General features: G+C 48.7%; 1 protein-coding gene across 1 annotated transcript; it reads right to left on the bottom strand.

Annotated features, from left to right (window-relative positions):
• Positions 1-684: 684 nt before the first annotated feature.
• On the bottom strand, positions 685-13,463 carry LTA (lymphotoxin alpha). The gene is made up of 5 exons (XM_047102267.1): positions 13,234-13,463; positions 2,659-2,825; positions 2,145-2,252; positions 1,954-2,059; positions 685-1,710 (listed from the first exon to the last, which is right to left on the bottom strand). The coding sequence occupies exons 1-5, from the start codon at positions 13,298-13,300 to the stop codon at positions 1,298-1,300; spliced, it is 861 nt and encodes a 286-aa protein (XP_046958223.1). The 5' UTR covers positions 13,301-13,463; the 3' UTR covers positions 685-1,297.
• Between the last annotated feature and the right edge of the window lie 59 nt (positions 13,464-13,522).

Raw genomic sequence — 13,522 nt, forward strand, 5'->3', positions numbered from 1 at the left:
CGAACTCACGAACTGTGAGATCATGACCAGAGCTGAAGTTGGACGCTTAACTGACTGAGCCACCCAGGCGTCCCTGAAGCCCTGACTTTTGCATGAAGCCCCCATCCCTCAGAGCCCCTGTGTGGGGCCATGTATCCCAAAGAACTCCAACTCCCTCCAGATTTCTGGAGGTAGCCCTAGCCCTCAGAGCCCCTCTGTATCACCTTGTCCCCTAAAGTGTCCCCTGGGTGCCCCCCCCCCCGCCTTGGGGGCTCTCCCACTCCTCAGGGCCCTTGTACAGCCATGTCTTCCAGAGGATCCCCATGTCCACCCCCATGGTCCTGAACACCTTTGGTGTGATCACTTCTCCCTAGAGGCCTCCTGTAACCCCCTTTCCTCAGAGCCTCGACATGTGGCCGCATCTGCCAGTGGCCCCCCTGACCTCCACTCCTCCAGACCTTGGACCCCCATGTTTCCCTTTTCTTCCCAGTTTATCCTTTGGTTTCCCTGCAATATCTCTGGTTGCCTCACCTCTATGACTTTACCACATTCCCCCAGAGCTCCTTAGGCCCCTTTATCTCCTTGTATGCCCACAGTTCCTGTCTCTTAGGGGGCCTCTGTCCTCCTTCCATCCCTTAGAGACCTGGGAAATTCTCCCCTCCCAGACAGACAGACATAGACAGCATTTCAGAGAAAAGAGGTTTATTGGGCTTCATTGAAGGTGCAGATGTCTCCTCATGGGGTGTCTAGTCAAGCAGTGGCTGGATCTTAAGAGTCTCTTGCTTCCTTCTAGAGCTCCCCGGTGTCTCAGATTCACTTGTTTTCTCTCTCACTGGTTTATCCTTATGCTGATGTTCTCTGGCTCTTCATCTCTTGGGTGTATCTCTCTCTCTCTCTCTTCTGATGGCCCTCTATTATTCCCTTCCCTCCATCCTCCATAAATAAATAATTTAATTTTTCCCTTTATAAATAATCCCCCCTCCCCTGCCTCCTGTCATCCACTCAAGCTTCTCCATGTGTCTGCCCCCTCCACGTGCAGGGCCAGTCCTTCCTTACATGGGCAGGACAGATGAAGAGCTCTGGGTGGGAATTTCTAGGCAGACTTGAAATCCTCAGCCTCGCATTGGTGTAGTTCAGGCGGGTGTGGTCCCCCGGGCTGCCTAGAATTCCTTCTTTGGAAGCTCCAGGTAACATGAGCAGGGGAGACTTGAGACGCGTGGAATGGTCGAAAGAGGTGTGGTGACACCCTTGAAGTGGTCAGCACAGAGGCAAAATGAGAGAAGGTCTTGAAACCAATTAATTTTCTTTCTGGAGATTTCTACAGAGCAAACGCTCCAAAGAAGACACTACTGGGGCTGAGGAGTAGGTGGGAGATGCCATCTGTGTGAGTGGATAGCTGATCTCCCTGGGTGAGCAGGAACACAGCACCCTGGTACACAGAGCGCACCCAAGGTCCCTGTGGCCCTGGGCACACGGACTTCTGAGCACTGAGGAGAGGCACGTGGAAGGGGTACTGGGAGGAGAAGAGCTGGACTTCATGGGCCAGGTAGAGAGGGGTCGGGGTGGCCTTGGGGAAGCAGCCTTCCCCAGAGAAGACCACCTGAGAGTAGACAAAGTAGAGGCCACTGGTGGGGACCAGGAGGGAATTGTTGCTCAAGGAGAAGCCATGGCGGAGGAAGGCACGATCTGTGTTTGCTCTCCAGCGCAGTGAGTTCTGGGTGCTGGGGTCTCCTAGGAAGAGCCATAGGGGATGGGAGAGGTCAAGAAGCTGGGGGTCAGCAGTCTTAATCCCTGAGGAAGTAGGTGCTGGACTGGGTTCCTGGGGGGATGGTTGGGAGGACAGATGGGAGAGGGATGCCCCTGTTTTGGGAGGTGGAGAAAGTTGGGGGAGGGGTGCGGTAGATGCTTGGTTCCTTGAGGGGGTGTAGGAGGAGAGCTGGGGACTATGTGTCTGGAGGGCCAGATGGTGTTTACCAATAAGATGAGCAGCAGGTTTGAGGGTGCCTTGTGCGAAGTGCTTCTGAGGGTGCTGATAGGTAGTCCGGGCAGCTGAGGGTGAGATGCCAACACCAGGAAGCCCCTAGGGGAGAAGACGGATGAGGATGGCTCTAGGGCCCAAAGATGGGCTGGGCCACCCCTGCTGCCCCGTTCTCCTGCTGCCTCACCTGGGCCTCAGGCGGCAGGGCCAGCAGCAGCCCCAGAAGGAGGAGGAGGAGGGGGGCGCTGCACACCCGCAGGAGGTAGAGCCTTCCAGGTGGTGTCATGGGGAGAACCTGCGGGGGGGAGAGAGACAGTGAGTGGGGCGGGGCAAGGTGCAGACGACGGCCTCCTGCCTGCCCGCGGAGAGACAGCCGTCTGAGAGACAGGGCAAAACGGATAAGAGAAGGGGACAAGATGCAGTCAGGGAAACCCCAAGGTGAGCAGGGGGAGACAGAAAGAGAAACAGAGACACGGGAAGGGAACAGAGAGGACTCGTGGCAGAAACAGAGAAGGTGTGATAGAGACAGGGAGAAAATGACTGATGAAGAGTCGGAGGGAGGAGAAACCAAAACCAAACCCACCAAGGCCCAGCCTCAGGCAGGAGGTACAGGAGGGGGGCCGGGGCGCAGGCGGAGGGGCAGAGTGCCCAGGGGAGTCCACCCCCCGGCAGCCCAAGGAGACGGGGCGGGAGAGTCTCACCTGCTCTGTGGGGCCCCTGGGCCCGGACGCCTGGGTCCCTTTATAGAGGAAGCTGCAGTGGCAGCGTGGCAGGCGGCGGGCGGGTTCTAGGCCCCGGCTGGGCCCGGGGAAGCCCCCAGGGCTTAGAAGATGCTGCTGTTTCAGTCGAAGGCAGGAAAGGCTGAGGCCTAGGAGTGAACCGCAGGCTGGGGGCTCAGACGACTGAGTTCTGGGAAAGGGAGTGGGGTCAGGGGAACCGTGGGCTGGGAGGGGCAGGGAGCAGGGTCAGGCTTAGGAGTTCCAGGGAAGGGACGGACAGTCAATTCGGAGAGGAGGGGGGAGCAGCTGGGGCGTGGGCTGGAGGCCCGGTTCCCTGAAGAGCGATTATATATAACACCTCTGCACCCTTGGTTGATTACAGGCTACTCTCTGTGCCCATTTCCTCCTCTGATGCCCCCATCCTTGTCCCAAACAGCTCAACTCACACTTGTCCCAGTATGTGGACTTTCCTGGTCATCTGGCAGGTTTTATATCAAGAAGTTCCATGATCTACCCCCTAGCCTGGGACATTCTGGTTTATGCCTGCCGTCCTGGTGAAAATGTTCATGGATCTCCCTTTTGCTCTCAGAAGTGTCCTCGTTTGGAAGATAAATGTTATGGTTCCCCTTCTCAGAGATGTCGTCACGTACTCACATACGATGAGGTCTCCTCTCACTGCGGAGGGATGTCTTCTACCTTATCTCCACCTTAGGCAGCCCCCCCACAGATCAGATTTGTATAACCCCAAACAAACACACACTCCGGGATCAAGGAATGTAGCAACTTCTGAAGTTCTCTACAGGGAAGACTTTGGAGGGTGGTGAGGGGCTGGAGGGTGGTGAGCTAGGGTAAGGTGGGGACAACCACAGGACTTGTCTCGAAGCTGCATTTGCAGAACCAGTATTCTGTTTTAAAATTGTTAAAGATTTCCCCTTTTTAACTTGGGTGCAGTAAGGTGCACACCTCTTAAATTTACAGCCTGTTGAACATTTCCATCTGCTGATAGCCATGTAGCCACCATATTTTTCAGATCCCCAGAAGGTTCTCTCATGCCCCCTCCCAGGTGATACCCTCCAAAGATAACCAACCATTTTCTGGTCACCATTGATTAGTTGTTCCTGCTTTTGTATCGTATAAATGAAGTCACACAGAATGTACTGGTTTGGGTTTAGCTTTTTTCACTCAACGTGATGTTTGTGAGATTCATCCATGTGGTTGCATGTATCAGTAGTGGCTGGTTTCTTTGTTTCTCATTATGATGTCATGGTCTATTGTGTGAATATGCTCTAATTTATTTACTCATTCTTCTGTGGACGGACATTTGGTTTGTTTCTAGTTGTTGGCTACTATGAAAGATATTGATATGAACATTCTTTTGTTTTTATTATTTTTTTTTATTTTTGTGAGAGAGAGAAAGTTCGAGCAGTGGAGGGGCAGAGAGAGAGAGGGGGAGAAGAGGGAATCCCAAGCAGGGTCCTCACTGTTAGCGCAGAGCCCGACGCGAGGCTTGAACCCACGAACCGTGAGATCATGACCTGAGCTGAAGTCAGACGCTGAACCGACGGAGTCACCCAGGCACCCCTATATGAGCACTTTTATACATGAGCCAGTTTTCACTTAATTTGTAAGTATGAAAAGCAAGATTTCTAAAGATGATTTTATCCATGTTTCATAAGATTGAGAAAATAACAATCTGCTATGTCAAATATCATCATTATTTTTATTATTTAAAAAAGTTAAAAATTTTTTACGTTTGTTTATTTTTGAGAGAGAGACAGAGCATGAGCAGGAGAGGGGCAGAGAGAGAGGGAGACATGGAACCTGAAGCAGGTTCCAGGCTCTGAGCTGTCAGCAGAGAGCCTGATGGGGGCTCGAACCCACAAACTGCAAGATCATGACCTGAACTGAAGTTGGACCCTTAACTGACTAAGCCACCCAGGCACCCCCCTTATTATATTTTTTTAGGTTCATTTATTCTGAGAGAGAGACGAGGGAGGGGAAGAGAGAGAGGGAGAGAGAGAATCCCAAGCAGGCTCTGCACCATCCGCGCAGAGCCTGATGCAGGGCTTGAACCCACAAACTGAGATCATGATCTGAGCTGAAACCGAGAGTCGGATGCTTAACTGACTGAGTGACCCAGGCACCCCAACTATCATTATTTTTGTTGATGTTGTTATGCTTTCATTTTGGGGGTTTTGAATGGCTAAAGCCCTCCCTCTGTGGCATTGGGCATATTGCTGTTCTCCTCTGGCACAAAGTTTCTGAGTGGTCTGGGGTCCTGTGACAGGCACGTAAGTAACATTCAGGGTGTGTATGATTCATTGCTCCTGTTTTCCTCCGCTTTGCTTTTCATGCCTTCCAAACTCATCTATTATTTCTTTTCACTCTCCTTTCGCCTCTTTGCCTTTCTCTGGATTTCACAAACATTTCCTGAGTACCTTGCACAAGGCAATGAGGATGCAGACGCAAAAGACAGTCCCCTGGCCTCCGGGAGCTCAAAGATCCGTGCAGAAGACAGGAAGGTTACCAGATCATTACAACAAAGTGTGTCGGTGGGCAGCCCACAGAAAAGCCATCAAACTTGGCCTGGGGGAGGGGTGTCAGGCATTAAGTGTTGAGGGAAAGAAGATGGCGAGGAGTATTCCAGATGGAGGGAACGGTATGTGCAAGGACTGGAGGTAAAAAAGTATGAAGTATGCCAAGAGGTGCAATTGGGTACAAATAGAAGGAGCAGAGAAGAGGCTTGGGAGGTAAGCTGAGAATACATTCTGAAGGGTTTAAAACCAAGAAAAGAAGTTTTGTTTCTTTCTAATTATAATGGGGAGCCACCAACAATTTTTATTTTTTCTTTTTTAAGTGTTTTATTTTGTATTTATTTTTTTGCACTTATTTTGTATTTATTTTGTATTTTTGTATTTATTTTTGTATTTATTTTGTATTTATTTTTTTAATGCTTTATTTTTTGGGCACCTGGGTGGCTCAGTCAGTTAAGCGTCTGACTTCGGCTCAGGTCATGATCTCATGGCTTGTGGGCTCGAACCTCGTGTTGGACCCTGTGCTAACAGCTGGGAGCCTGGAGCCTGCTTCCCATTCTGTGTCTCCCCCTTTCTGTCCCTCCCCTGCTCGCACTCTGTCTCTTTCTCTCTCAAAAATAAACAAAAAATAGGGGCGCCTGGGTGGCTCAGTCGGTTGAGCATCCAACTACAGCTCAGGTCACGATCTCGTGGTCTGTGGGTTCGAGCCCTGCGTCTGGCTCTGTGCTGACAGCTTGGAGCCTGTTTTGGATTCTGTGTCTCCTTCTCTCTCTGCCCCTCCCCCATTCATGCTCTGTCTCTCTCTGTCTCAAGAATAAATAAACGTTAAAAAATTTTTTACAAAAAATAATAAATATTTATTTGATTTTTGAGAGAGAGAGAGAGAGAACGAGAGCAAGAGGGGGAGGGGCAGAGAGAGAGGGAGACAGAGGATCCAAAATGGAGCCACCGACATTTTTAAGTGAGACAGGGACTCACGCAGATTGGTACCTCAGAAAAATGAGTCTGGGAGCTGCATGAAGAATGGACTGGGGTATGGGAGTTAGGGGGCTGGAGGCAAAACCAGAAGTGGAGCCTTGTTAGGAGAGTTGTGCAATAACCTAGGAAGGAGATACAAGAGGCAGCAGCAGGAGGATGGAAAGGAGAGGTTTTTTTTTTTGTTAATGTTTATTTTAGAGAGAGAGACAGACAGACAGAGAGAGCGTGAGAGGGGAAGGGGAAGAGAGAGAGGGAGACATAGAATCTGAAGCAGGCTCCAGGCCCTGAGCTGTCAGCACAGAGCCTGACGTGGGGCTCGAACTCATGAATGGTGAGATCATGACCTGAGTCGAAGTCGGATGCTCAACAGACTGAGCCACCCAGGCGCCCCAGGAGGAGAGTTTTTGAGGCAAAATCTGCAGGTCTTGGTGGCTGACCAGATGTGATGGAGGAAGAGAAGCCACAGATGCTCCTTTTAAATATCTCGTCAATATGTTGGCTTGTTCTTATTCTTTTAACCTATTCTCTCTTGTGTCCCTGCTCTTTTCCTTTTCTCTGTGTCCCTTTTCCTCTGCGTTCCTTTTTCTTCTTGTCTCCTTCTGCCTCTCCGATGGTAGGAGCCAATGGACTAAGAGACCTCATTTATATTAAAATATAAAACAATGTTGCAATTAATGATGAGAAACTGAGAAAGGGAGAAACAGGTCAGAGAGGAAGACTGGGGCATTGAGGGATAAAAAGGGGAAGGTGAGAAGGAGTGATGGGGAGACATGAGAGACAGAGAGGAAGGAAGGGCAAGAACTGGGCTGAGGCTCAGTGTCACCGGCATTTGTGATGTGCTGAAGGGCGCTCCTTGCGATGGGCCAATCTTGGTTTCAATCTCAGTTTCGGAGGTTGTGTGAAATTCGGTTTCTTTCTTGGGGAGGCCAGCAGTTGGTTTGGGGCTTTCCCTGGGTGGGAGGGGTGATGACTAGAGTCTTGTGCCCCAAACTCAGGGAAATACAGTCTCTACAGTGGGCTGTGGAGAAACTAGTGAAATCTCTGAGGCCTCCAAATGAAGCTGAAATGACGTTAGCTTCAAACTTGGACTTAGCCTAACCACCTAAGTTGAGATTTAATAAGTTTGACCGTAACTCAAATTTAACCTCAACCCAAATTGCAACCCAAACTCAACCCTAACCTCAAATCTAAACACATCCCAATAAATGAGCCTGAAAGTAAACTTAGCCTCTAAACTAACGTAACCTTGTTTCCTATAGCTAAATCTTGAAATCTACTCATCTCCATACCTGACCCTATAGTTAAACCTGACTCTAAAGGTAAGTCCAGTCGAAGCCACAGACCTGAAGTTGAGCTTTCTCCTGTTTCACCCCATTATTTATCCATCCCTCCATTTAAGAAATTTTCATTGGGGCCCCTGGGTGGCTCAGTTGGTTAAGCATCTGACTCTTGATTTTGGCTCAGGTCATGATCTCACGGTTTGTGAGTTCAAGCCCTGAGTTGGGCTCTGTGCTGACAGCGTGGAGGCTGCTTGGGATTCTCTCTCTTCCTCTCTCTCTCTGCCCCTCCCCCGCTTGGTCTCTCTTTCTCAAAATAAATAAACAAACTTTTAAAAAGTTTTCATTAGGTGCTGGGCACTGTTCTAGGTAGTAGGAATATGGTGACAAACAAATCGGACATCCTAGCAAGGCAGAAAGGAAATAATACTGAAGAAGTCAGTAAGTAGTGCTATGAGGAAATAATACAGGGCATGTGATGAATGGCAGAGGACTACTTGAGACACAGTGGTCAGGAAAGTCCTAAGTAAGTGGCATTTAAGCGGAGACCCAAATTACAAGTAAAAGTGACCAGGTGAAGGTTTAGGGGAAAAGCATTCCAGGCAAAGGGAATAGCCTATTGCAAAGGCTGGAAGGTAGGAATGAGCTGGGGGTGTTGAGGAACAGAAAGGAAGCCGGTGTGGCTGGAGCAGAGAGAGAGTGGGAAGCAGTGGGGGATGAGGTCAGAGAGAGGAGGCAGGAGCCAGATCACACAGGGCCATGCAAAGGGAAATAAAGCATCTGGCTTTTATTCAACCATGGGAAGCCTTTGGAAGGTGTTAGTGTGTATGTGTGTGTGTGTATTAGCAGGGGAAGGGGGGAATAGGGGATGTGGAGGAGGAGGAGGAGGGAGGCAGAGGTGATTGGATTTATATTTTTATTTTTAATTTTTTAAGTTTTATTACAAAAATGTTTTTGAGAGAGAGCCAGCTTGCACGTGCAGTCACCTGAGCAGGGGAGGGGCAGAGAGAGAGTGAAGAGGGAGAGAGAATCTCAAGCAGTTTCCACGCGAGGCATGGTGCCCCTACGTGGGGCTTGTTGAGGGGCTTGATCTCATCACTGTGAGATCATGATCTGAGCTGAAATCAAGAGTCTAACACTTAGCTGACTGAGCCACCCAGGCAGCCCTGGATTTATGTTTTTAAAAGATCCCGTGCCTAGACTGGATTGTAGGAGTAAAGAGTGAAAGCATGGACACCAGTTAGGAGGCAATCGCAGCAATAGCAGGAGAGAAGATGGTGGCAGCCATGAAAATGGAGAGAAGTAGATACATTTGGGATAATGTTTCAGGGGTAGAATTGCCAGGACTAGATGATAAATTGGATGGCAGGGGAGTGGGGGTGGAAGATGGAGAGACAGAAGTGGATTCTGATGGGATGGGAGAACCAAAAGTTCAATTCTGAATAGGTTAAGTCTAAATCTTTGGGGTAGACATCCACGTGGAGATGTCACTTGGCAGTGACATAGGAGTCTGGATTTCAGAGGCAAGGTCAGAACTAGAGAGACAACGCTGGGAGTCATCAGCATGAAGATGGCATTTAATGCCATGGAACTGGAAGGGATACCTTGTCTTGTGCATCCTCTTAACACCCCCTTCAAGGTATTTATGTTTTCCCCCTCATAATAAATGTTATGTACCTTCCATTTTAAATTCCAGAAGCAGGGACCTACCTCCTGTTTCCAGAAGCAAACCCCTCCAGACTTTGTCGTCTTCTCCTGAACTCTCACTGGAATCTAACCTCCCTGGATTAGATTCCTTACACCACAAGGACACTTCTACCAATCAATTTCACAGTATTCTGTGGAATTCCTTAAATATTCTAATTCTCTGTTTCATTTTTGAAAGAGTCTTCCTCTGGCAGTATTTACCCTAATGATGCTCCTTCTCTTTCATGGTGAAGTCTGCTCTTTCTTCTACCCAATCACTAGGAGGCAGGGAGCAGAGGAGAGACCATGATTCTGCACCACCGATAACCTCCTTTTCTTCTCTTGAAGCCCATGCCTTTCGCATTTGCCATGCTCTATCTGCACAGCACAGTCTTCTCCACCAACATCTTTATCACACTCTTAACATCTTTATATCTAGCTCAGTTTTTCTTCGTATCTCATCCCCACCAACATCTTTAGAGAGTTCAAAACCACACAGATGAGTCTCACGCTCTGTCCTCTCAGTGCTTCAACTCTCAATTACAACAGCTCTCCAGCCTCTTTCCCTACTTTAGGCATCCATGAGCAAGGTTGTCTCTCAAACCTCAGCCTCACTTGGAAGGGCTACATCTTTGAGATCTTGAACTCTGAATTCTCCCTCTCATCACGACCACTCCGCTTTCACAACCCCAACTCTTCCCTCCCATCAAATTAGTTCTCCATTCTCACTAAGACTTCCAATCCCTCTTCTTTCCTTGTTTTCCTTGTCAATTTGGTTTAACTTGCACTGCATGGTCAAAAATTTCAACTACTTTCACCAGCACTTAAGAATCACTTGGTGTTCTACCAAGATGACCTTGAAAAACTTGACTTGGGTAAACTCAATTGTTTCATTCTTGGGGGCCTCTCCTGGGCTGCCAAACACCGCAGGAGGGCGTCATGTCACCAAAAGGGGCCGTCTGCTAATCCTGGCCATCTAATCTCAGAAAGCCCTCAGTGTTTCTTAATCCTTTCTTGATTCCCTGTTATACCCCTGCAGGCGTTGTTCTAAAAATCCGTGCCTCTTGACCTCTTTACTTTCCGTTGGTGATACTATCATCTATTTTATTGTGCTCAAGTCCTGCCAAGCTGGATCTCTTCACGTCCTTCTTTTCCTTCACTTTATTTACATCTCATCTTTCTTTTCTTCTGACTCAGAGGAGAACTCTCCTGTCCAAGGCTGATCCTTTGCACTGTGTATTCCACTTCCTCTGTCTTTACTATATTCTTTCCCCGCTTACATCTTTAGTATCTTTCTCTCTTCATGCACCTTGCTTGCATTTCACAAACATGTTTTTGTAATATTGTAATTTCTTGTAAATAAAAAAATCCTTCCCTGGACTCTGTTTTTCCTTCAAATGTCCATCCCACCTCTCACTTTCTTTTTCTGTGTGATGTCTCCACAGACTAGCCCCTTTGCCCACTTTTTTTGGGAACTGGTAAAATTTTCTTTATCTGTAAAATTCGTGGGTTGAAGCAGAGATGATTCTTAGTTATCTTCCACATTCACCATTCTACGACTTTGTACCTACCACCCCCCTTTCCTCACCTCCCACTCATTCCTCAACCTATGTAAAGTGATTTCTGCCCCTTTGGTAAGTGGAAACTGTTTTCTCAAAATTTGTAATTGTCTAGTTCCTGAACCCAAAGTATCTTTTCAACCTGCCCCTACTAGACCTCTTTGAAGAATTAGATGTGGGTGCCCTATCTCTGCTTGGCACACCCCTCCCTTGCCCTACTCCTCTTTCCCCACCTCCCCCCTTTATTGATTCTTCTTGCACCTACCATCTTCAGGGGCTCTTCTGGTTACCCTCTCTCGGGGATCCTGTCCACTCAGGGGCTCAATCTCCACTAGGAAGGGAATGATGCTCAAATCTACCCCTCCAGCTCAAACTTTTCTCTTGAGCTCCAGACCTGCTTGCCGGAAGTCTCCAACCTGAGTGTTATGTTAGCATCTCAAATTCAGCAGGCCTTCTTTGAGCACTTTATTACTCTAAGCATTACTTAGGGTAATTACCTGTAGTTGTTACTTACATATTGTTTATTTTATTAGAGTGTAAGTTCAGTGAAGGCAGTGAGTTTATTTCATTTAAACCCTTTGGGGGCGCCTGGGTGGCTCAGTCGGTTGAGTGTCCGATTTTGGCTCAGGTCATGATCTCACGGCTCGTGAGTTCAAGCCCCACATCGGGCTCTGTGCTGACAGCTCACAGCCTGGAGCCTGCTTCAGATTCTGTGCCTCCCTCTCTCTCTGCCCCTCCCCCACTCACATTCTGTCTCTGTCTCTCTCAAAAATAAATAAACATTAAAAAAAATTTTTTTAAGTAAAAAAACACCCTTTGTTTTGCAGAGTACCCTGATCCTTTCCGGCATTTAATAAAATTTTATTGATTAGGGGCACCGGGCTACTCAGTTAAGTATACAACTCTTGATTTCAGCTCAGGTCATGATCTCAGTCGTAAGCTCGAGCCCCGCATTGCGCTTTGTGCTAGGTGTGGAGTTGGCTTGGGATTCTCTCTCAAAAAAGGAATTATTGATTCAATGTCTGAAACTGAATTCCTTATCTTTTCCCTCAGCCAGGTGGCTCCTTCTAGGCGGAAGGCATCATCTTTCTAATCCCCTAGGCTCAAAACTCAGAGTCACCTAAGATTCCTCTTCCCTCAGTCCCACCATCCCAGGAGATGTCTTGTGCTAATGACTTACCCTTTCAAAGTTTCTAAGATCTGTTCCCTCCTTTAATGCCATTGTTACTGGGGCCTAAGTGAAAGTACACAAGTTTCAGAGTAAGATGAGCTTCGTGCTAATTGCACTACTTTTTGGAAGTTCAGTACGTTTATGAGCCCTTGGTTTCTTCTTTATAATAGAGATCCACCACCCACCTTCTGAACCGTTTTGGCAGAATTACTCATGTTAGGAACATGGCAGGTGTTCACCGAAGGATAGTTGTTTTCTTCTTTACTCTTTGTCTGTAACCCCTGCAGCACTCTCCTGCTCTCTCTCTTCTGCACAGCTGTCACTATGGCACACAGGATGAAGGCCCAAATCCTTCACCTTGGCCTTCTGCGGTCCTTTCTTCAACATGTGCACACTCACACCTGTGCTTCGTCTACCTCACGACATTCATCTTTTTCCTCAATACGCCGTTTTTTTGACTCCTGGCCTAAGCTGAAGCCATTTCACTTATCTACAGAGCCTTCCCCACCCATAGAAATTGTACCTATTCACCAGCACCAGCTCAAATGCCCTCTTCCTGCTCAGAGTCCACCGCCCCCGTGCTTTAGGATGGAATGCACCTTCCCCTTTCTGTATCCACCATGTCTTACGCTATAAGATTTACTCAGCACCCTGCCCTGAGTCACAGTTAGGTGTGGGCCTGCCTCCCCTGTGGGACTTATATTGAAGTAGGTTGGGTTTCTTTCGGCTACTTGATGCTCAGTTGAACTACACTGAATAGAGTCCCTCCCAAACCCTTTTCCTAACTTAACCCAAACCTGCCGCAACCCCAATTCCCCAACTGACACTCTTTTATCTTGCTAGTCTTGTTCCCTAATCCCGTTTTTCTAACTGAACCCCAATGCATCATCCTTCACTGAGAACTGATTCCTCCTTCCAGCTCTCGAGAGCAGATACACTCACACCTCCCCAGTGTTTCACGGGAGGCACTGAGTCATCCCTTGGGGACCCCTGGGCCTCCCTCCCTGCCCCCATCACAGTGGACAGGATGCCTGCTGCCTGGCCCCAGGGGGTCAGAGGAAGCCAAGGCCTCTAGGGCTCAGTATTTTTATCAACCTAGGAAGCAAGAGACACAGAAGCGGAAACCCTGTGGTCAGAGAAAGTGAACAGCCCTCATCTCAGGGGAATCCCCAACAGGGCCGGGGGCCAGACACCAGGGAGGGACGTTGAAAAGAAGGAGGTTTGGGGGGCCAGGTATCAGGGCTTATCTTGCTTTGGTTTTACGTAACTCTGGCAGAGGGGAAATGACTTGAAAACCAGAGAAAAATCTCCTGGAAGAGCAAATTTGGACACCAGAAGTTTCTACTGCTTACCTGTCAAGCCCCAGCTTCGGGATCCTAACCCCAACTCCCCCCGACAACAAACACGGGCTCTTTGCATGCCACTTCCGAAACCTCCGGCCTGTGAGAGGAACCGGACGCCTGGGTTGCTCACAGCTCGCCGGCTCTTCTCTGAATCACAGCAGCTTCCTCTCACAGGATCTTTCTCACCAGCCCTTCCTCCTCCTGGCCCATGAACAGTTGCCTGGTCCCTGCGAGGCCTTGGGTCTCCGAGCTGTCTTCTCCCAGGGACTTGCGCCCACCCCGTGTGCCCCTGCTTCCA

The sequence above is a fragment of the Lynx rufus genome, unplaced genomic scaffold (assembly GCF_022079265.1).
Source record: "Lynx rufus isolate CCGP_SWC_20201006 ecotype Redwood Valley unplaced genomic scaffold, mLynRuf1.p SCAF_6, whole genome shotgun sequence".
Lineage (NCBI taxonomy): Eukaryota > Metazoa > Chordata > Mammalia > Carnivora > Felidae > Lynx > Lynx rufus.

Bases quoted from the DNA above. Each gene is read 5' to 3' on its own strand.
- LTA (XM_047102267.1), bottom strand. From the start codon at position 13,300: ATGCAAAGAGCCCGTGTTTGTTGTCGGGGGGAGTTGGGGTTAGGATCC. The intron at 2,826-13,233 runs GTAAGCAGTAGA...GTTCACTCCTAG, and splicing joins CCGAAGCTGGGGCTTGACAG to GCCTCAGCCTTTCCTGCCTT. The intron at 2,060-2,144 runs GTGAGGCAGCAG...CTTCTCCCCTAG, and splicing joins CCCTGCCGCCTGAGGCCCAG to GGGCTTCCTGGTGTTGGCAT.